The sequence below is a fragment of the Prinia subflava genome, chromosome 8, assembly GCF_021018805.1.
Source record: "Prinia subflava isolate CZ2003 ecotype Zambia chromosome 8, Cam_Psub_1.2, whole genome shotgun sequence".
In the NCBI taxonomy this organism is placed as follows: domain Eukaryota; kingdom Metazoa; phylum Chordata; class Aves; order Passeriformes; family Cisticolidae; genus Prinia; species Prinia subflava.
This window is the reverse complement of record NC_086254.1, coordinates 9,987,914-10,009,358: the sequence shown is the minus strand read 5'-3', so window position 1 is coordinate 10,009,358 and position 21,445 is coordinate 9,987,914. Positions and strand designations below refer to the sequence as shown.

The window sequence follows — 21,445 nt, the reverse complement described above, 5'->3', positions numbered from 1 at the left end:
TTAAGCAGGAGTGTATAAAAACATGTGATGGAGTGTGGCAATCATTTCTTGTTTAATTTGCCTCCTATTCTGAATAACAGTTTCTGCTGGGGGCAGTCTTGTTTGTAATGATTATTTAAAGATAGAAACCCCATCATTTTATGAAATTCATTTCCACCAGGTCATAAAGAAAGCAAATGACACCTTAAATGGAATCAGCAGTTCATCTGTTTGCACTGAAGTTATCCAGTCTGCTCAAGGCATGGAATATTTACAGGGTATGTTTTAATTTTCCACATGTTTTACACTGAAAGTTCTTCTCTAAAAACCAGGAATCTAGAATCCCTCTTCCCCAAATGGCATTATTTTTAATCTTAATCTTTGCCAGCATCTGAATAACGAAGAACTCTTCTGCCAAATAAATGTAACTCCAGCTCTGCCCTAGCCCTCCGTGGCCACCCCTCCTGTGCCACTCTGGTTTTGCAGTTTCTGAGTTCAGGGATCCTGTGCATTCTCTGCAACCCTCCCCTGTTTTCCATCCACAGGGGTTGTTGAAGTCTACAGAGTAACAAAGAGGGTGGAGCTGGGCATCAAAGCAACTGCTGTGTGCAGTGAGAAGCTGCAGCAGCTGCTGAAGGATATTGATAAAGTGTGGAACAACCTGATCAGCTTCATGTCCCTGGCTGCTCTAACGGTAAGACCCAAATAAACTGCCTGGTTACTAAAACAAAGGTCATAATTTTATTTAAAGAGGCTTTGCAGGGTGTGCTGAGTTGACAGTTTGTGTTTCTTCTGTTGGGAAATGGAAATGAACTTATTTGTGAAAGCCAGTTTAAAACCCTCTGAGAAAACTGCTATTTATGCACAAACATGGTCTTGTCTTAGCACCTTCATGTTTTAGGTGATGTCCTGGGTGTCTGTGGACAAATTTAATAAAGTAAGATAAATTTAATAAAATCCAAATAAGCCATTTTTACAAAGCCAGAATGATATGGACATGTCTTGTTGTTTAATGTCCCTGCAATTGGCTTTAATGCTCACAATTCCATAACACACAGTGGAGCAACACAGGGACAACTAAACTGTTTTCCCTCCTCTCTGCATTTGGAAATGCCCGAATTTGTTTTGGTTCCTGCCACAGGAACCAAATGTGCAAAATTGCTTCCTTTAACCATGGAAAACCTCATAATTTTAGGGAATCACCCATCTGTGTGTGCTTTGTATGGACTGACACTGGATCCCTTTGGCTCAGTGCATGTCCAAGGAGCCTTCAGGATCAGCACACCCCACTGAACAGATCATTACCATGGGGAGGTTTCCTCTGAGCATTTTAATTTGTGGCTTCCTCTTTGCACTGCAGCTGTGCCCACAAAAGGTTTTTCCTTCCCAATAAACACTCATTTATAAGTAAGGCTTGGAATTCTTGGTTTCTGCTTGAAATACCCATCTCCAGCTCACTGTCACTCCCTGCAAGGCAGGTATCAAAAATGATCAGTCCCTTTTTTACCCACCTTTTGCACATTTGAAACCTCCCCAGGCATTTTGGTGATATCCTAGGAAATTTATATCCTCAGCATTTTACTGCCTGGCAGAGGGGGTTGACAGAGCTGGATTCACCTGTTTGAACTCTGGCATTGTGGATGGGAACAATCCCAAGAGCAATCAGGATCTTTTCCTAATTTAAACAGGTGGATTAAAATCCAGTTGCTTTTCCTTGGAGGATTCCAGGGATTACCTGAGAGTCCAAAGCTTGGCCTGTGTTCTCTGAGCCACAGCAGCTCCTGGCTCGTAGCTCCAGCTGAAGTTTAAGCACATCAGGAGCTGCAAGCAGTGACTTCTCACATGCACACAGAGTCCAGCTGAATTTACCAAAACCAGGGACTCAGGACTCCTGGAATTCTCCCAATCCCCCCTTTTCTTGCTGCTCTTCCCCACGGGATTCACTGGCAGGGGTGGAGCCCACACCTCTGGTGTTACAGTCACGGGTCCTAAATGATGCAGAAATGCCAATTAACTGCAGAGAAGGATTCCAGCTCCCAGGCATGTGCTTGGAAAGGTTAATTTTATCTTTTAAAGGATTTTGTTACAAGGTAATTTTATGCACAGCCTTGTGGTTTTTCACAGCAAATTGCAGGATGACCTTCTCATTTGCTTCACTCCTGCATTTGGTAAACAAATATTAGAGTGCCTTTATTAATTTGATTGATCTACTTAGAGATTAAAGGGTGGGGTTTTTTTCAGGATTCCAATTATTCTCCAGCCATTCAGCAGGGCAGCGTGAGCAGCATACCCAGAGTGTGGATTAAGACACACACGGCCTGGGATCACACCATCTTTTAAGCTGCTTGCATTTCTGGTCATTGCTTTTATTTGCATTACTATTTTCATGCAAATTTTGAACAGTTTTTTATCATCCTTATGCAGTGTTTTAACTGATCATTTATCCTGTGGCTGAAATGTGGGGTTAAGTACTGGAAAAGTGACCACGGTAATTTATTATTTACAGGTTTATTCTCACCCCCTTTGGCTCTCTTTAACCTGAGCATGTGTGTGGCTGGTGGCCTGAATTCCATGGTTTGGTTAACCTTCATATCCCATTTTGTACTGCTCTGTCATGCTGTAGGTTCAAAAAAAACCCCAAAAAGAGAAAACCAGCTGCCCTTTTTGGCTGAGGCAATAGCAGGGAGTCCAGGACAGTGAACCCTGCTGCAGCCACCTCCCTCCCCACAGCTGCACAAACACCTGCAGAGTCTGTTTGACTTCCCCCAGTTCCCAGTGCTCCTTCTTCCCCTTTGGATGTGGGAATGTGCAACTCAAGAATTCCTTCCTTTGTAGCTGAGGCCTTTTTGAAGACTTTGAGTGTTATAAATCAGTGCTGATGGAGGTGGCAAATCCATCCCGACAGCTCTGACGATTGTCACCCCTGCCACGCCATGTGACACGCTGGCTCTTGGTGCTCAGTAATTTTTATTGTGATGTCTGAAACTTTCTCAGGCACTGAAAAGGCCTAAATGTTCCTGTCCCCTTTCTTCAGCCAGATGAAAACTCCCTGGATTTCTCTTCTTGTATGCTGCGCCCAGGGATTAAAAATGCCCAGGACCTTGCCTGTGGAGTGTGTCTGCTAAACGTGGATTCCAGGAGCAAAGTAAGTGTGGTGCTTAAACTCCTTTTGAATTTACAGTCTGGGCTTCCATTTACAGAATCCCAGACTGGTCTGGGTTGGAAGGGACCTTAAAGCTCCTCCAGTGCCACCCCTGCCGTGGGCAGGGTCACCTCCCACTGTCCCAGGTTGTCCAGCCTGGCCTGGGACACTTCCAGGGATGGGTGCATTGAAAAAAATTCCATGGTTATAATTTGTAGACTCTGAGCTGTGGATGGGTCTCAATAAAATCTCACAATGGAATGTCCAGCGTGCCTTGGGCTTTGTTGTGACACAGCTGTGGAGAAAGGGTTCAGTTTAATTGTTTGTAACGGGCAAGAAAGTGGGATTCTAAGATTTTAAAAAGTATACATATTTTTTAACAAATAAAAATCTTTGAATGACTTCTCTTCATGAAATGGCCTTACCAGAGGGGACTGTTGCCTTTAGCAGAGCTGGGAGGGACTCCCAGGACATGTGCAGAGTTGTGCCAACCAGTTAAAAAACAGAGGCACTTTTCCTGACTTTTTGGTTTCAACGTTATTTCAGAAAGAAGAGAAACCTGTGGAAGAACTCCCCAAAAAAGTATGAACCTGTAAAAGACATTCTTTCTAGACTCATTCTTCTTGAGTGTGGAAGGCTGAGCTGCTCATGGGCCCTCAGCTGTCATTCTCAATTGCACCAATCATTAATCTCTTCTCCAGTCATGTTTTGTGGCGTTAACTCTTGATCTGATCAACTAACATGCTCCAGAGCCTCCCGTGTGTCTGCATGCCTGTGCCTTGTGCCCAGCTCTGATTTTGTGCTCCTTCTGTTGTGTGGTAGAAAATCCCTTGGTTCCTGAATTTGTGCTGTGTGTCTGTAGCAAGAGAGGGGGGATTTCAGGGGCTTTGTGCTAGAAATATTGACTTTTGGCTTTGTGTGGCAGGCAGTGGCATTTTTAGAAATCTCTGCAGGAAATCCAGGGTGTGGAGAGCAGGGCTGGGATATTTTTTTGAAAGGGAGCTGTGAGGCATTGGAAAGTATCTCCTAGCAACAAACAGCGAGGTGGTTTCAGCCTGTTCATGGCTTCACACGCTCAGAGGCTCCCATTGTAAAGCAGCTTCAATTAACAGGAGGAAGCAGATCAAATTCAACCTGAAATAACACCAACAGCAAGAACTGCACCTGCCTAACCCACAGCCAGGCTGGGGCCAGGGAAATAAATGCAGGAGCTCTCTGCTGGCAAGCAGGACGAGCTTTTCCTTGGGTAGGGAGATGGAGCAGAACCAGCAGATGCAGAGACAAGGTGAGTTAGGTGCCAGGCTCAGGCCAGGGCTCCCTTCCTGCAGGTGGAGCTGGCTCAGGTGTGATGGCTGAAGGTTTTATCCACCTGCAACTAAAATCAAGTAGAGCTGATGGGGTGGAGTGCTCAGGGGAGAGTCCTGTGCTGTTTTCCACTCGAGGTGTAGACCCTGGAGGGGATCAGGCTGTCACATTTGTTCCCACTCTTCCTGCAGGCCTTCAACTCCGAGACAGATAACTTCAAGCTGGCCTACGGAGGGCACCAGTACCACGCCAGCTGTGCCAACTTCTGGATCAACTGCGTGGAGCCCAAACCTCCGGGTCTCATCCTGCCAGACCTGCTCTGAAAGCGGCTGCACTGCAGGTGGAGCTTTGCCTGTACCTGTGCAGGACTCGGGGTAGCTGCTGTGGTGGGGAGGCTGGAGCTGGGGTCAGCGTTTGGAACGTTTGGGGTTGGTTTTTGGGCCAGAAATCAACGGATTAAAGCCACGGTTACAGATGGTGAAGGATTCACTTATATCAGCCAAGGTTTCAGAGATAACTGGAAAATATGTAGTATGGTAAAAAAAAAAGAGACATTTCAGTCTTTCTGAAGATGAAAATGTTATTATTCTGTGTAAAAGCAGCCTGTGCATAAACCTGGGAGATGCCAGCATGGAGCTTCCCAGAGAACCTGGAATGCTGGGCTGATTTACATAGAAACAACCACTTAAATACTTGAAGTCTGTATTTGCAAGCAAATCCTTTCCTTAACGTTTTTGGGACATGGACCTTGATGTTCTTTAAGCATTTGCTGCTGTGATAGCACAGCACATGAGTCACAGCAGCATCGAGGCAGAATGAATTATTGACTCAGAAGGAGAAGCTGCTGGGTGTTTGTACTTCCACTGCTCTGTGTTGGAAGTGCTGGATGCAGAACTGGTTAGTGCTGGAAGGGGAGGACTGGAAAACTGCTGTAATTTTCCCTGTGCTGTGTGGATTCTGTAGTGCAGGCAGCTGGAGTTTAAAACTCCTGGTCTTTGTTGTAAATACAGATAAACTTCCCTGGGTTTGTCCTGAGCTCCAGGTATGATTTTGTCTCTCCTGACCTTTTGGGAGCTGTGGGGCTGCAGCCCTGCTGAGAGCTGGACTCTGCTGATGCAGCACAACTGCTGCTGCGTGGAATCTTTACCTTTTTTGGCTGTGGAGATGCTGTTCCTGATGGGATGGGATGTGTGTGCAGCCTGCTGCTACCTGTAGCAACGTGTTCCTGTGACTCAGAGCTGGCAGCACAAGGTGGCCCCAGGCTCCTGCAGCAGGGAGTGGGATTTAACACCCACAGGGGTTTAACCCTGGGATTTGGTGGTCTCAGCAAGCTGTGTTTGAAGCAGGCGTTGTGTTCCTGCTGGCTTTGGCTTTTGTAGGTGCCTCTCTGGACAGGTTTGTGTCACAGACTCTCACTAAATGTTACCTGGACATCTGAACACCTGGTTCCTCCTTCAGCTCCAGTATCCAGAAGACAGTGCAGTGCTGGTTACAGCATTTTAAACCTGTGGGAGCTTCGTGGTGTTACAAGAGACATCCCACGACCCTGTCTAGGCCTGCAGGGAATGAAGTGGGGTGTAAATCCACAGGGTAAAACTTTCTCCTTAATTCCTTGGCTTAGTCTGTCAGATCTGTCCCTTTCCTCCAGAGATCTCAGCAGCTTCTCCAAATTAATCCTGCCCCCATTGCAAGTACCTGACACTGACCTGTGGTTATTTGCTGAAACAGAAATTACAATGAGGAAAGCGATGCTCTGTATTTAAAAAACAAGCAGGCTTAGTTATATGAAACTATTAATTAGCCCAAATGAAAGAATCTTGGCTCAGAGGTGTCTGGCTCCTTCCTTAGACCAATTACAATAAATCTCCTTGCTGCCTCAAATTAGCTCATTCATGAAATGAAGCACCGTGTGCCTCCAGCTGATCCAGAGGCAGATTTCCCGTGCTGTGCTTCCCACATCCTGCCCAGGAATTACCAAAAAAACAGGGAAGCAACTCCTTGCTTCTCTCCTTTCATTTATTAGGTGGGGAAGAGCTCCAGCACCACAGCTCTTGTTTTCCAGCACAGTCAGGGCTGCTGTGCCCCTCAGCAGGTTGGGGACAGGGAGCCACTGGCAGGTGTCTCCAGTGGCTGGGAGAGGCTGGAGCTCAGGGAATGCTGTACTGGCAAAAGGAGATTACTGCGAGCCTGGGTTTCCACCACAGCTCCCCAACACTTTGCTAGAGAGGAATTTTTCCCCCTAATTAAAAGAAAATGCCACAAATAAAAGGTCATGGTGTGAAATTTAAAGCACCAGCTGTTTTGTCACAGGAGCAGCTTCCAGTGCTGGTTTTTCTGTACCTGTTACCAGGTCAGCCCCTCTCTGAGCTGCAGCCAACGTTGTCTTGTGGCCCATGAAAAAAGGAATGGGCATTTACAATTCCAACGGCAGCAGAGCTCACTGGAGGGTGACGCTGCTGCTCCCACAGCAGGGAGAGCAGCAGGCAGCATCCCTGGCTTTGTGGGCAGCAGGAGGGGCTCTGCTCCCCCGGGGAGGGTTTGCACGGAGCTCCCTCGGCACAGGGAGCATCAGCTGCAGCCCCAGTCATTCCAATGACTCACTGGAGCCTTCAGCATCCTCTCGGATGTTGTTGCCAGCCAAAGCCCAGTGTCCTTCCAAGCTGTATCCAAGGTGACAGGATTGTCACAGGATTGTCACAGCCCACCTTCCCCTGCTGCAGGCCCCGGACACGCTGCCTTCCTCTGCTTCTGTCCAGTTTCGGACCTGTAACTCCCATTTCCTGCATGGATTCTCTCAGCAGAAAAGAGAAATGAGATTTTCTTTGTTTTTTTAATCTGTGTGTAGATAGATAAACAGGGCTGCCTTGGCGTGACCTGTGGAAGGTGGGGTTTCTGTCTCTTTGTGTATATTTAGAGTTCTAAGGAATGATTTGCTCGGTTATTTAATGTATTTATGGCTTAACCCCGTTGTGTTCCTGGTGCTTCCGTGCGTGGCAGCTTCTCCCTGGTGCTGGGGGCTGCCCCAGCCTCTCCCCTGCCCCTCCCTCCTCGTGTGAGTCCCTGCAGCCCTCCGAGGTCACCTGTGCCCTGGGAATTGTCACCTCCTGCACTCACCATTCACCCCAGGACTTTTCCTCCTCGCTGGTTTGGTGGGAGCAGCTCCTCCCCTGAACCCCTGCAGGGTGTGGGAGTGAGGGTGAAGTTCAGGCTGAGCAGGAGCTCATGGAAACCCATGGAATGCTCCGAGTCCTGTCAGCTCCATTGGGAATCATAAACTTGAAACAAAACCTGCCTTTCCAATAAAAGCTGCTATTGTACAAACTGCTGCTTTGGATTTAATTCTGCACCTGTATTTAATTCCAGTTCTCAGTGTTAAAATAGGAATGTCGTAATTTTATGAACAAGAATGATCGGAAAACTTCTCTTTCTATTGTGATTCTTCTCCTGCCCTCTGGGCAAATGTAATTTTTCTTCCAGAAGTGGTTTTGTGATTATTATTTGGAGCTGTTGGGTTTGTGCTGTGCTGGAGCTGCTGCTGCTATTTTAAATCCAGTGAGAGTAAGTGTTATTAATTGACTTTAGTACCTTGTTTACTCCCTCAATTCCTGCAATGATTTATAAATCCTGTGTTGAGATTCAAACCTGGTGTTCAATAAAAAGCTCGTTTCATATCTGACCAGCCTGGGAAGCTGAAATATTTATATCATAATGTAAGTGAAACCTGCTCTGTGGCTGGGGTGGGGAAGGTGTCTCACCAAATCTTGGGAGACATAAAATATTTTTCAGACAGTTAAGATACCACTTGGAAAAGCCTGTGGGGACCAGGAGAAGAGGTGTTCCCCTCAAAGCCAGTGGTGTGCTCAGAGCTAATCCAAGCTCTCTCTTCTTTGGTTTCTGTAGATTTGAGAATGGAGAAAAAAATGGATTTTGAGGGGGAAAACACTTGGATAAAATCTTTTGCTGTAGTGAATACCAGAGGAGCTTTTGCAGTGAAATCCCCACAAGCATTAATACTGTAATATAACCCTGAATGGGGATTTCAGGTGAGTTCTTTGTTTCCTCATGTGCTTTATTAGGCAATTTCATTTTTTATAGGTCTAACTTGTGTTTAAAGTCAGCCTTTGGTGCCTTCTTGGCTGAACGTCAGCATCTCCCTCTCTCCTCAGTCCTCGGGCAGGGTGTGTATAAAGTCTATAGAATAATTCAAAGTGGAGAATTTTTAAATTTTCATTTTTTATACCAAAAATGCTGTTAAACCCTACTTGGCCTATTTTTAGGTGAAGTTTAATTTTGTGAGCAGATTCCAGTTTTTAGCATTTTTTTCCCTTTCAAATGTCATGTGTTGGAAAGGCTCCAGACCAGTGATTAATCTTGATTTTCACTCTCTAGTTCCTCACTTACCATTTCCCTGGCTGGAGTTTAACTCCTGATAAATTAAGGAGATGAGTCTGCCTGTCCCTGGAACTGGGATGCAGCCATGGAACCTGAGCTGGGAGCAGCTGATGGCAAAGCTCACCTTTATTTCAGTGGGGCAAAAAAGGAAAAGCAGGAGAAAACATCCTTCAGCCAGAATTGTTAAGGGCTGCTGCTGGAGCTCCCTTAGCACCGTTTGGAACAGGAAACCAACACATGTTCTGGTTTAATCTTTATTGATTTTTTTTTTTTTACAAGTATAGAATCTCATTTAAATCAGACAGCGATCGCAGCAATCTGCCTGCTCCTCCTCCAGAGGCAACAGAAACTCCGGTGCCAGCTCAGGAGCGGGGCTGTCCCGGCTCCATCCCTGCCCGGGAGCCACGGGAGCTTCTCCGGGGAAGGGCAGGGGCTGGAGCCGCTCCTGGCACCCTCGGAGCGAGGCCAGGCCTCTGTCACCCACCCCGGGGACAGAGAGGAGCAGCCCTGGAATGCAGCATAACCTCGAGGACGGAATGGAGAGGCAGGGATGGGCTAAGGCAGGCCCGGAGCAGCCGGAGCTGAGGAAGGAGCGGATCCCGCACGCCCCTGGGGCCGGGCCGGCTGCTGGCACCGCCCAGCCCGGGCAGGGCTGCGCTCAGTCCTGAGCATCCTCGGCTGCCCGGCGGCTTCACCCTGTGCTTCTGTCTTGAGCCACATCTGGACAAGATCTGTCAGCTTTCCACCCACAGCACACACCAGCATTTTCCAGTCGTTGAAGTGTATTCCAGGACTATTCCTGGCATGGAATGAGTGAAAAAGGATCTTGCATTGATTTGATTTGAATTGCTCAATTTTTATTTTACTTGTGGCCGACACGGACTGATTCACTCTCTTTTTTTTAGCTTTTTTTTTTTCCCTTTTTTTTCCCCCCTAACTTTGAATATGATTAAGAGCTGACTAAAGATCTCAAACACTATATACTGAGAGTCACTAAGGATGTTAAAGAAAACACCAGCACTAGCACCACAGCCCCTGTATTCCTGCCTCCCTGGTGCTTGGAAATCCTGCTGTGGAGCAGGGCCTGGCTGGTGCTGCTCCTGAGCCACTACAGGGTTTTGCAAGGAAGCAAACAAGCTATAACAAAATATCCAGGCTGCTACTGCGGCACGAAGCGCACTTGGGTCATCAACTCTGCCCAGTGCCTCTTAGGCCCCTCCTCGGAGGATCCTAATAAACTGACTAGAAAAAGAAAAAAAGACGGAGGCTCTATGGAAGGAATAAACTTGTAATGAGACCTGGTTTTGCTAAATCAGAGCTGCAGATGGGAAATCCCCATAGAGAAAAATGCTTTGAAGGGAACCGTTGGCCTTGCGGGTTAGTGAGGTGAGAATTGAGGTTCTGCTGTATGGTAAAGAACCAAAGTTGGCTGTAGAAGGAGAAGGGAATGTCTCCAGTCTGGTCGACTCGGAACAGCACGTCCCTTCCGTTGTGCTTCCCGTCTGCAGTCCCGTTAAATTCCCCAGTAAGGCATCAGGGGTCTCCTCTCTCTCTCGTAAACGTCTGGGATGATGCCATAGGGCGTCTGTACCATTTTAACCGTGGTCTTCCCAAAGAGCTTCCTCTCGTAGTCTATCAGCTGCCGCCAGAAGCCCACGTTGGGCCGGATCACGGGGCGCCGCGACTTGACCCAGTTGTAGGCCTCGAAGAGGGAGACCTTGTGGTACTTCATGAGGAAGGCGATGCAGAGCGTGGCCGAGCGGCTGACGCCGGCGGCGCAGTGCACCAGCGCCGCCCCGTGCTTCCGCGCCACGCTGTGGATCTTGTCGGCCACGCTGTCGAAGTACAGCGAGATGGGCGCGTTGGGCATGTCGGCCAAAGGCACTTTCACGTACTCAAACTGGGGCCAGTTGAAGTTGGGGATCTCGATGGTGGCGTTGATGATGCAGGTGATGCCCCGGGACAGCAGCAGGTGCCGGTTGGAGGCGACGCTGCCCCGGCTCAGGTACAGCGAGGGCGTGATCTGGGCGATGCCCCCCAGGGCGCCTTCGGAGAGCATTCGCGGAGCCATCAGAGTTCTCGGCAGGGAGTTGTGGCTTCGGGAGGTCATGGAGGATCTTGGCGCTCAGGCTTCCATTATGGGAAGAGAGCCAACGGGATCTTCAGCCAAGGGAGGGATTGTCTGGCCTGGTGGTGGCAGGACAGCAAGAGCTCCCGCTGCTTTGTCACTGCAAAACACAAGTGAGGCCACATCAGCGGGGAGCTGGCCCTGACCCGTGTCTGAGGGAACAGGAAAGCCCAGCTCGCCCTGCTGCGGCCTGGCAAAGCTCCGTGGGCAGTGTGGGGCTGGTTTCACAGTGCTCATTACCACTGTCCCCCAGGCACTGCCTGGACAGATAGCAACAAAAAAATCTTCCAGCCTAATTAGCTGCAATTACTCGCCAGGGGTTTACCTGTGGGCCTGGACAGCATCTCACCCGGATCAGCACGTGGAAGATGAGCAACACCTTTCCATGCTTAAACACAACAGCTGGCCACAGTTCAAAGGGATGGTGAGGAACAGCAGATGCCAGCAATTTCCAGCACGCTACCCTCTTCCCAGTGCCACCCTTCTCCTTTTTTAGGTGTAGGAAAGGCCCCGCCAAAGCACATAAACAGAGGAAAGTCACTCATTAGGAAAGGCGGTGAGTCACGTCCATCCCCATCACTCATCAGCCCTCATGGAGAAAGGGGAAGTGTGGAAAGAGTGACCTGGTTATGTCAGAAGCTGAGAGTAAAACCCAAGAGCAGAGGCTGGGACAGGGGAGGCTCTTGTCCTGCTTTAATGCCTGACTAATACTTGGCAGAGAGACGGGCGCTGCAGAGGCCAGGAGGGTCCCTGCTCTGACTGCCCCTGCTCCTCTGGGGCACCTCCAAAGCCAGGGGAGGAGCTGCAGGCAGGGGATGAACCCTGCAGTATCAATAATTTCCCAGTCTGTGTGTTCTCTGTTTGGAGAAGGGCCATGGGAAGGGCTCCAGTCTGTGCAGGCTGGGGAGTCCCTGCCCAGGTACCTCTGAGCCCACCCTGGTGCCACTGGCAGAGCTGAGCGGACTTGGGGGATGCTCAGGGAGAGGGATCTGTCCCTCCAGCAATACTTAAATTATGTTAAGAGGGTCCTTTAAGGGGCTGTGGCCTCCCCAGCCCTCAGCCTGCCCTCATGTCATGCTCTGGGAAGCACTGGCAGGTCCCAGCAGTGGCTGGTGGTGCTGCCAGTGGATTTTTGGCTCTATGGTGCAGAAATTTAATGAGCATAACGTGGCCTCCTCATGGCTCTTCCCTGCTGGCAGCTACTTGAGCAGCTCCTGAAGCTGTGGACCCAAAGCTGCAAAAGTTCCTGCCCCAACAGGGTTGTTGGTGCAGCTACGAGTGCTCAGCTTCCCCACACTGCAGTCACCCAGCTGGAGCAGCAAGGAAAGGTGTGGTTTTTTCAAAGGAATAAAGTTCTTTGAGCAGGGGAAATCCCTGCTCTCAAGCAGCTCTTACTGACAGTGCAAAGGATTGAGGCACTTACGCTTGGTAACGAAGTCCTGCTCTAAATCACGGAGTGGCTGCTGGGGCTGGGATGGCTCATAGAGTGTGTCCAACGCTGAGCTGGGGAGAGAAAAGAGCAGGGATTTTACTGGGATCTGCACTGGACTCTGGTCAGGTGTGTGTCCAGGAACTGGGAGGGAGGACCACGGCTTCCCCACAGAGACACTGAGGACTCAGGGTGGCACCTGCTGCCAACACCGTAATGTCACCGATTCCTGCCAACACGGCACTCAAAATCACAGAGAGCCCAGAGGAATCTGAGGCTGGCACAGAAGTCATGGCTCAAAAAAAATTAAGTCATTTAAGTAATTAATTTGCTGTAATATCTCTTTAAGCATCTGCCCAGGCCCAGAAGCTGGGGCAGGTCTGTGTCCTTCTGACAGTGCCCAAAGCCACCCACTGGGACCCCCTGTTCCCTGTCCCTGTGAGTGGGAAGGGGCAGAGCTGATGCCAGAGCCACAGCACCCTGCTCCCGAAAAGCTGCGGATGGGGCCAACATCCCCTTCTCTTCCCAGGAGCCCCAGAGTGGAGGTGAATCACTTGGGAAACGCTGCTGGACCCGGGCAGAGCCAGAGCAGCTCCCACCCAAACCAGCTGTGAGCACGGGGAGCCTCCAGCTGCTCCCGGGGGAGCCGGAGCGCTCCCGAGGCCGTTTGGGAAGGGCTCTGCTGCTTTCCATAAAGAGGTTCCTGTTTGCAGGCAGAAACTTATCCGGGGATTTGCATGTGGCAGGCTGGGCTCGCTCTGCAAACTCCAGGGCGGCTGTGCCAGTGGCAAACACCTGCTCATCCCATCCCAATCCCATCCCATCCCAATCCCATCCCATCCCCTGCCCAAGCAGGGACATTTTCCACTATCCCTGGGTGCTCCAAGCCCTGTCCAGCCTGTCCTTGGACACGTCCAGGGATCCAACCCGCTAATCCCAGTTACACAGGGCTCGGAATGGCCGGCACGGCTCCCACCCAATCCAGAGCAGCTCTCAGGCAGAAGGCCGGGATATTTTGGAGAGCAGCTCACTATTTAAGTGGAGATGAGGCTGGGGGACAGCCACCGGGGCAGCGGGGCGGTGCCGCGTCCCCTCCCGCCTGGGCGGCGCTGGCAGCAGGGCTGGCAGGGATGGCACCGACGCTGTCTGAGGCATGTGACAGAGCCACGCTGTGCCCACACAGCCCGGGCTGAGCAGCTGCTGCCGTGCGGGGAGCCGCGGATGGAAGGGGCTCGGCTGCCTGGGCTGGCAGCGGCTCCGGCTGAGAGCGGCAGCTCCCCCGGGCTCGCAGGTGTGAGCCTTCCCCTGCCCCAGGGCTGCACCCCTGCATCCCTCCTGCCTGCCCCAAATCCCCCTTTTGCTCCCGTGCAAATCCCTCTGCCTTTCCCGGCACATCCCGCCGCACCCGCTGTAATCCAACACTGCTGCTCTTCACGCAGCCATTGCCGTCATTGTGCTGGGGCACAGAAAGAGAAAAGGAATGAAAAGCCTCTTCCCAGCCGTTGTTGAGTGCAGAAAAAAACAAGAAGAAAATCGCTGGAGATGGAACAAAGCACACACACAGCCTGGCGTGGCTGTGCCGGGGAAGGCCGATGGCACAAGAGGCTCCTGGCAGGGCACAGGGAGGGGCAGCAGCTGCCCCTTCAGCTTCTGCAGTGCCAGGGAACAGCCAGAGTGCACCAGCTCACGTGAAATAAAAAGCCCACCTCTTCTCCCACTTCTCCTTGGCTGGGGTTTCTGAGTGCTGGTGTAGGCTGAGGAGTCACACCAGGTGCTGGAGCCTGATGTGACTGTCCTGCCGAGGGGCTGGCCCCAGGAGTGTCCCTAAAGCAGCACTGGAATGCCTTCCACAGGAGCTGGAATGTCCCGGGGGTTCCTGCAAAGGGTCGGCATTCCCAGAGGGTGCAGGTGGTCCTTCGGGAGAAGCCTGGCTGGCAGTGGGCTGCTGGCACCGGGTGTTCCTGCAGTCACATCCTCCTCTTTCTGAGCTGGCCCCAGTCAATGAAGGAATTAATCTTGTAGCAGCCCTGACCCACAGGAAATCTCTTTCCACACTGTGCCTTGGTACTGCCCCTGGGCAGAGCCCGTGGGGAGGGCTGGGGTGGGCTGGGCTGGTAGCACTGGGACCCTGGGGTGGCACTGGGACCCTGGGGTGGCACTGGGACCCTGGGGACCCTGGTGCAGCAGGGGCAGGACGGCAGCAGCCTCCTCCCTCCCCGGCAGACTGGTGGGTTCTGCCATCTCCCTCCTCTGCATAATCAGGGGTGGGGGAAGCCGGTGGCTAATTACAGCCTGGAGAACACTCTGCTCCTCAAAGCCTCCAGGTCCTTTCCCAGCGCTCCTGGCCAGCACCATCCTCAGGTTTATGGCGAGGGGACACTTCTCCAGCACCCATCCAGCCTGGACCTCAGCCTGCACCCTGGCTCTCCACAGCTCTCAGGTGGGTTCCTTGCTGAACCTCCAGGCTGAGCTTTGTGGTTCCCCTGCCTCAGGAGGAGGGGCAGGAGCCTGGCCCGGGGTGGCTGCTCCCATGGAGGCTGGCTGTATCCCACCTGGGCTGGATCTCCTGCCTCACAGCAGCTCCTTTCCAGGTAGGAGGATTTCCAAAGCAATGCAGCAATCCCAACGCCGTGGTTGCTGTTTTGGTGTTGCAGCCCCTTGGAAAGGTTGCTGCCAGCAATGCTTGTGGCTCTGCTCTTCCGAATCTTGCAACAGCTGGAGTTTGTTTCTCTTGCTTTCATTCCTGGGAACGCAGTCCTGTTAACAAAGGCTGAAATTCCCATGGGAACGTACTGCTGGCTCCTGGGCCTCCTGAGAGAGACTTGAAAACACCTCTGGAAGCTCAAATGACAAACAGGGTGAGTTTGTGAGTTAAACACTGTGATCTCCAGGACAGGAGGGAAAACTGGTTGGGCTCTAGACAATGAGTTGGCAAGTCTGAGCTTCTGCCTTCTTATTCTGGTGCTGCTGGGTGGCTTGCTCTGATTTTTAAGCTTTGTTTGTTTTTAAACACAGCTCCTCTGTCTTGAGAGCAGAGGCTGGGGCTTGTCCCTGAGGGACTTGAGTTTCTTTGGGTTGTGTGGCAGTACCAGCCATGGGGCTGGTACCTGCACAGGTGAGAGCTCCTCCAGCCTCTCCCTCCCTCTGGAGCGTGGGGTCAGTGCAGGTGGGCCCTGCTCTGCTCGCAGCCCCTGGTTTAATTCCCAAATCATCATCTGGGATTCGAAGCAGGTTTGTGGGCTGGGTGTGCAAAATGTCAGTACTGAGGCAAGGCTTCTCCCCCCTCCCAGGAGAGGAAAAGTTATTCATTTTGGAGATGACAAATGCTCTCTAATCCTGCAGTAAAGAGAAGAGTCAATATCGCAGGCGCTGAATGAACGAGCCTGCTTAGGGCTCTTCCCAGCCAGGCTGAACAGCAAATTGCTTCAGAAATGGTCCTGGAGAGTGGCATTTCAAATAAATTTCAGCAGAGAGCACAAACTGCAGCCATTCTCGGGTCAGGGCTTGCTTGTGCTGAGTCCAAGGGAGCCCAAAGGGAGGCGGGAGGGAGAGGATGTGTGGGAGCCGCCCTCTCCTCGCCCCTGCGCTCTGCCGGGCTCTGCTCTCCCGCCCGGGGTTGTGCTCCTGGAGCCATCACAGGCTCCTCTCGCCTGGGTCACAGCCAGCAGCTCATCCTCACCACGGAAAGGGCGAGTGCTTCAGCTTTGGAATGGGAAAGGAAGGGGAGCAGGCGGGGTGATCTGGGCTGAGACAGAGGATGCTGTGCCCAAGCCCTGATTGATTCTGCTGGCAGCCTGTGCTGGCCTCTCCGAGCAGGATGGGAGCTGTCAGATGTTAAATCAAGATAATAATCTGTCTGCCCGGAGCTCTGAGCAGCCCTGGCTGCTTGTGCAGCTCCCAGCACAGCCGGGTCCCCGCGCTTGCCAGAACACACCAGTAACTTCCCAGAGGATCCACAAAAAGGGGAATTATGCCCAAAACGCACAACAAGACACCCTGCACACAGTCCCGGGCTCTCCTGAGAAGCTCAACGACACCAGATGAAGCAGTTTAGTCTGCAAGCACAGAGTCCTGCCTCCCCTCCTGCCTGCAGGGCTGGCGATCCCTCAGGAGCCCGTGCCAGCCCGCAGCCTTCAGAGGGTGACAGCTGACACTGCTGTGTCACAGCCCGTGTCCCTCCCGCTGGCACCAGCGGCGTGCCCGGTGCCCTGGTGAGGCCAGGGCTTGGCAAGACTCCCCCACTGCCTCCTGCCTGTGCTGAGGATGAGCCATCCTCGCTGCACTGCCGGGCTCTGCTCCCACACGGCAGCACCGAGCCCTGGGCTGGCACCAGGCTTGGGGGTGGTGGCTCTAACCCAGCCCGAGGTGCCCAGCCGAGCAGTGTCTGAGTGCTCTGCCAGCCAAAGGCTCACTCCCCGACTGCCACTCTTCCAGCAGGAAAAATGGGTGGTGAGGATTTTGCAAGGATCCATCTGAGGATGCCACTTGGCCCCACGGGCAGGGTCCCAGGCTGCCTCTCCATTCCCACTGTCACCAGCTCCCGTGACAGCGGAGCTGCCCACGGCCACGCTCTGATCCTTGCCACGCTGTGATCCTGCCGTGCAGCCACCCCCTCCACAGCAGGAGCAGGCACTGCTCCCTCTCCAGCTGGCAGCTGGATCCTGCCAGCTGCCAGCCAAACCTCTGGCCACAGGCCGAGCTCCCGGCCGCAGGGACGGAGCGAGACGGGCGGCGGGCACAACCTGGAGCGCCCTGGTATTTATAAATCCTTGCTCTGCTCCGAGGACAAGCCTCCCTCGGCAAGCAGCAAGAGGATTTGATGCAAGAAAAACAAACCATCTTTCTTTAAACGCCACGTCTGTGCTTTCAGAGCCACGGGCTGTGCACGCCACGCTCTGTGTGCTGCTCACTGGGAGAGCGCAGCAGGGCCATGGGGCTCCCCCAGCACGGAGGCACCTGCACCCTGCTTAAAAACTGCTGGTAGGTGCATAAAACGCTTTAAAAACCAGAACTAAGCTCTGAGGAGGCACGAACGGGATCCAACAGTTGTGTGCAGCATCAGTTCCCTACTAGGCTGAGCACTGAGGGCTGTTTTGCAGCCCCGAGTGGAGATACCGCCTCTTCTGGAGCACTACAGATTATTCCAGCGCCAGCTGATGGCATCTGGATTGCAGGTGGAGTTTAGGAAAGCTCCATCCCCTGCTCCCGGTGTCCAAGTGTGACCCAGGAGATGTGGATGGAGAGCAGGAGGGGCACATTCAAGGAGCAGACCCACGCCTGGCTCTGGCTCCCGGGGTGCTGCAAGATGGAGCCTTGTTTTTTCCGGAGCCGTGCCCTGCGCAGTCACAGCTGACAGGAGGGACACAATCTCTTCCCTGTTAGCAGAACAAAACACAGGGACCTGGTGTGTTCGCTCGTGTGTGACCCTGGCGGGCCCAGGGCTGTGCCTGCTGCTCGTGGGGCTCTGCCCCAGCCCACCCCAGAGCCCGTAAAATTGAAGGCAGCTGCAAATTCACTGCAACGTGTCCTGGAAACAGTCCGGTGCCTCCATGCTGGCCTCGCCCGGGCCTCCTCCAGGGGCAGTGCCAACGGGTGCATGCTCTCAGCTGCCTGGCTTCTCAGGGGGTCTCAAAGCTGGCACCTCGCTGAAGGTGATGGTGACACATTCCCCTCCGGAGGCACTCCCGGCAGGCAGGGGCTGCCCACGCTTCCCCCACGCTTCCCCAGGCGGGCAGGGGCTGGCTGGGCCCACAGCAGCTGTAAGGAATGAGGTCACCTCTGAGCACATCCGTGGGGTTGTGTGGGGTAACAGGAAGCGAGGCCAATTTTAATCAATCGGGGGGAAATGCAGTTTATGCGTGGAGCTTCCCCTGTGAGCAGCGTGGGGCCGGCGCCCCTCGGCTCCCAGGAGGTTGCTCTGGCTGCTCCAGGCTGGGGGGAATTCCCTTTTTCAGGGATGCTGTGCAAATTCCCATTTCCTCCATGAAGGACTCCTGCCCTCGAAGGGCAGGACCTGCAGATGCCCCTCCACACTGCAGGGTGGCATGGTGAAAATAAATGAGAATTAATTCTCATAAGCCTGGGAACACTGACCCACCTGGCCTTGGGGTGACTGTGGCAGCACCTGTTGATCCTTTCTGCTGGGAACCCCAAACCTGCCCGATTATTATCGCTTTATACTATTTTTAAAGCAGGGGAGTAGCTGTGTGAGCCGAGCCCACGCACTGCCTGCACTACAGGTGCCCCGGGAAGGGTGGGCAGTGCCTCTGCCTCCCAGTTCCTGGCTTTATTCCCAAGCATCCAGGGAGCTGGGGCTCCTGTTCAGAGATTCCTCAGCTATTTCCAAATGCCAGAGCCCTCTGTAGATGTTTCCCTTCACGTTATGGTTGCTCAGAGCGTCCTTTTTGAAGCGATAAATGGGTGTGTGTGCTGAGGGTTGTGTACCTGGAGAGGAGGGGCTGGGAGAAGCTCCCGTGCCTGGTTTGAAGTGTTACCCCTCCCTCCAAGGGAAAACCACCCTGGAAGGAAAGTCCTGCAGTGGTGGCAGGAAGCCTGGTGGGCTTCTCTGGTGAACAGCCTTTAGTGGATGGCTCTGGTGGGGTCATTGTGTGGTGCTCCCACTGCCCTGCCCAGGTGCCCTTTCCTCACTCCTCATTCCCAGCCTCTTCCTGCATTCCCAGGTGAGCAGGTGGCTGGATCCCTGGGACAAAGCTGGTCCTGGCCCCCAGAGCAGAGAGCCGAGACTTTTTTGTGCCGGCTCTGCATCCCTTTCCTCCCTCCCTTCCGTGGAGCCTGGCTCAGGCAGATCTCCCCCCACACCCTGTACGTTTCTAGCACTAGAACAGCACGAGCTCTCTGCCTTTCCAGCTCCAAGATTCCAGCTGGGATCAGGTATTGAATTAAGCCATGCAAATTTCCATCTTGCCCTGGCCAACGAGGAAGCAGTGCCAGAGCCCAGAGCAGACCCCGCAGCGAGGCTCGGATGAAATCCCCAGGATTTCACCTTTGTTCCTGGAGGAACCCGGGATGTCTGTGTCCCTGTCCAGGACCCAGGCGAGCCCTCGGGGGCAGGAAGGACAGGCAGAGCTGCACGTTCACACCTTCCAGGCATAAATCGATTAAAACGTGCTGCATTACTGCTCCCCTGACGTTCACCAGGGTCACGTCAGCCAAGTCGTGGCAGCAGATCTTTGCCAGCGGGGAACAGCACGTGTCCCCCAAATTAGAGATCCTTCCTTCTCATTCCTTGTGAACCAGAGCCCGTCCCAGCCACCGGGAACACAGCAAACACCAAGGTTTACAGCGAGGCCTGGGGGAGGAATCCACTCCCTGCCAGAGCCGGGGCCGCTGATCCGGTGTATCATAAGGGAAAACAGTGTTTTTTAAGTGCTAATCCTCCACCATTCCTGAGGCAGGGGCATCAGGGATAAACTGAACTTGCAACATGATATTAGGGCATCTGCCAGCACTCAAACCTCCAGAATAAAAGGTTCATTTGCTGCCCAGTCGAACAGGTTATAATCCTGCCCCATCTCCCTACAGCCAAATGGCACTCATTGATTACTGCTGTTGCTCAAAGCGGCCGCTCCGGAGCTGAGTCAAGGGCCGTGCACGCCGCCGGGCTGGATGTGAGGCCGGGCGGCTGCGGGCACCCGCCGGGGTCGGGGGTGCCCCGGGAGCCGGGGTGTGGAGGGCAGGAGCCGGGGATGGGCGCTGAGCCAGCAGTGGGTGCCGACGGCAGGACCCGGGGATGGAGCCCTGGTGCAGCACAGCCCGTGGCGGGGCTGCTTCCACGTCGAGGAACCCCCGGAGCTGCGCCCGCGGCTGCTCGGCTGCAGCTCGGCGGTGCCCCCGCTCTCCCGCCGGGCTCAGCCGGGCTTTGAGCGGCGCCCACCGCGTTCTCTGCCGCTCCTCCGGGCACCGCCGCCGCTGCCCCGTCCCGCCGGGCACAGCCTCCTCTGGGCACAGCCCCGCTACCCCGAGCCCGCCGGGGATCGGATCCTCCCCGCGCCCCGTCCCGTCCGCCGGGAACCCCTCCGGAGGGCACCGTACGCGAGCGGGACGGGCTGGGGACAGCGAACCCGGCGGGGAACGGCGGAGAACGGCGGAGAACGGCGCGGCCCCCCAGCCCTCACGGCCCCCGAGCCCCCATGGCCCCACGGTCCCCCGAGCCCTCACGGCCCCCCGGCCCTCACGGCCCCCGAGCCCCCATGGCCCCCCAGCCCTCACGGCCCCCCGAGCCCTCACGGCCCCCCGGCCCTCACGGCCCCCGAGCCCCCATGGCCCCCATGGCCCCCCAGCCCTCACGGCCCTACCATGGCTCCCCGGCGGCAGCTCCGCGCTCCCTCGCGGCCGTGGCGGCGGCGGGCCGGGACTTTTATCGTGCTCGGCCGGCTCCGTCTCGGCGGTGCCACCTGACCGCGGCTGCCGGGGCCGCCCCCGCCCGCAGAGCCGCCGTTACCAGGCTACGGGGGGCGGCCCGGCCCGGCCCGGCCCCCGGGCGGGGGCTCCGGGAGACCGGCCCCGCTTAAAGGCGCCGCCGCCGCCCGGCCCGCCGTGCCTGGGGGAACGGGACCCGCTGTGGGGACAGCGGGGACACTGTGGGGACAGCGGGGACACTGTGGGGACACTGTGGGGACAGCGGGGAAACACTGTGGGGACACTGTGGGGACAGCGGGGACACTGTGGGGACAGCGGGGGAACACTGTGGAGATGGGACCCTCTGTGAGGACAGCGGGGGACAGTGTGGGGACAGCGGGTATGGGGCATGCCATGTCCCCGTGGGGACCGTGCCAGAGTGTGTGGGGACAGGACGGGGTCTCTTTGGGGTGCCAGAGTCCCTCAGCTCGATGAGTGCTCACTGGGGAGGGGGCCAGCCCTGAGAGAGAGAGAGAGAGAGAGAGAGAAGAACCTGGTTTTGTGACTCTGGACATCCCAAGCCACAGTGAAGGGTCTTTGGGTGGTCCCGAGGCTCCCAGGGCTTCTTGTGGCACCCTGGGGGCCAGGCTGGAGCCTTGCCCAGGGCAGGATGGGCTCAGGTCGCCGTGGGGAGCTGGCACGGGCTGGGATC

General features: G+C 54.3%; 2 protein-coding genes across 7 annotated transcripts in view; one reads left to right on the top strand and one right to left on the bottom strand.

Moving 5' to 3' along the window:
• Positions 1-8,102, top strand: part of SYNRG (synergin gamma) — a 32,441-nt gene extending 24,339 nt beyond the window's left edge. For 4 of the 6 annotated variants that reach the window (XM_063402886.1, XM_063402885.1, XM_063402883.1 and 1 more), the window contains 5 exons: positions 161-257; positions 525-673; positions 3,014-3,124; positions 3,668-3,703; positions 4,618-8,102. In XM_063402886.1, the coding sequence (XP_063258956.1) occupies positions 161-257; positions 525-673; positions 3,014-3,124; positions 3,668-3,703; positions 4,618-4,749 (525 nt within the window). In that variant the 3' untranslated portion in view covers positions 4,750-8,102. The remainder of the gene's footprint in view (positions 1-160; positions 258-524; positions 674-3,013; positions 3,125-3,667; positions 3,704-4,617) is intronic. The other 2 variants (XM_063402884.1, XM_063402888.1) reach the window with 1 other exon arrangement.
• A 956-nt stretch (positions 8,103-9,058) lies between these two features.
• On the bottom strand, positions 9,059-20,850 carry DUSP14 (dual specificity phosphatase 14). Its single transcript, XM_063402889.1, has 3 exons — positions 20,691-20,850; positions 12,370-12,449; positions 9,059-11,046 (listed from the first exon to the last, which is right to left on the bottom strand). Exon 3 carries the CDS (start codon positions 10,926-10,928, stop codon positions 10,332-10,334), a length of 597 nt encoding a protein of 198 aa, XP_063258959.1. The 5' UTR covers positions 10,929-11,046; positions 12,370-12,449; positions 20,691-20,850; the 3' UTR covers positions 9,059-10,331.
• Positions 20,851-21,445: the final 595 nt, after the last annotated feature.

Bases quoted from the DNA above. Each gene is read 5' to 3' on its own strand.
- DUSP14 (XM_063402889.1), bottom strand. From the start codon at position 10,928: ATGACCTCCCGAAGCCACAACTCCCTGCCGAGAACTCTGATGGCTCCG.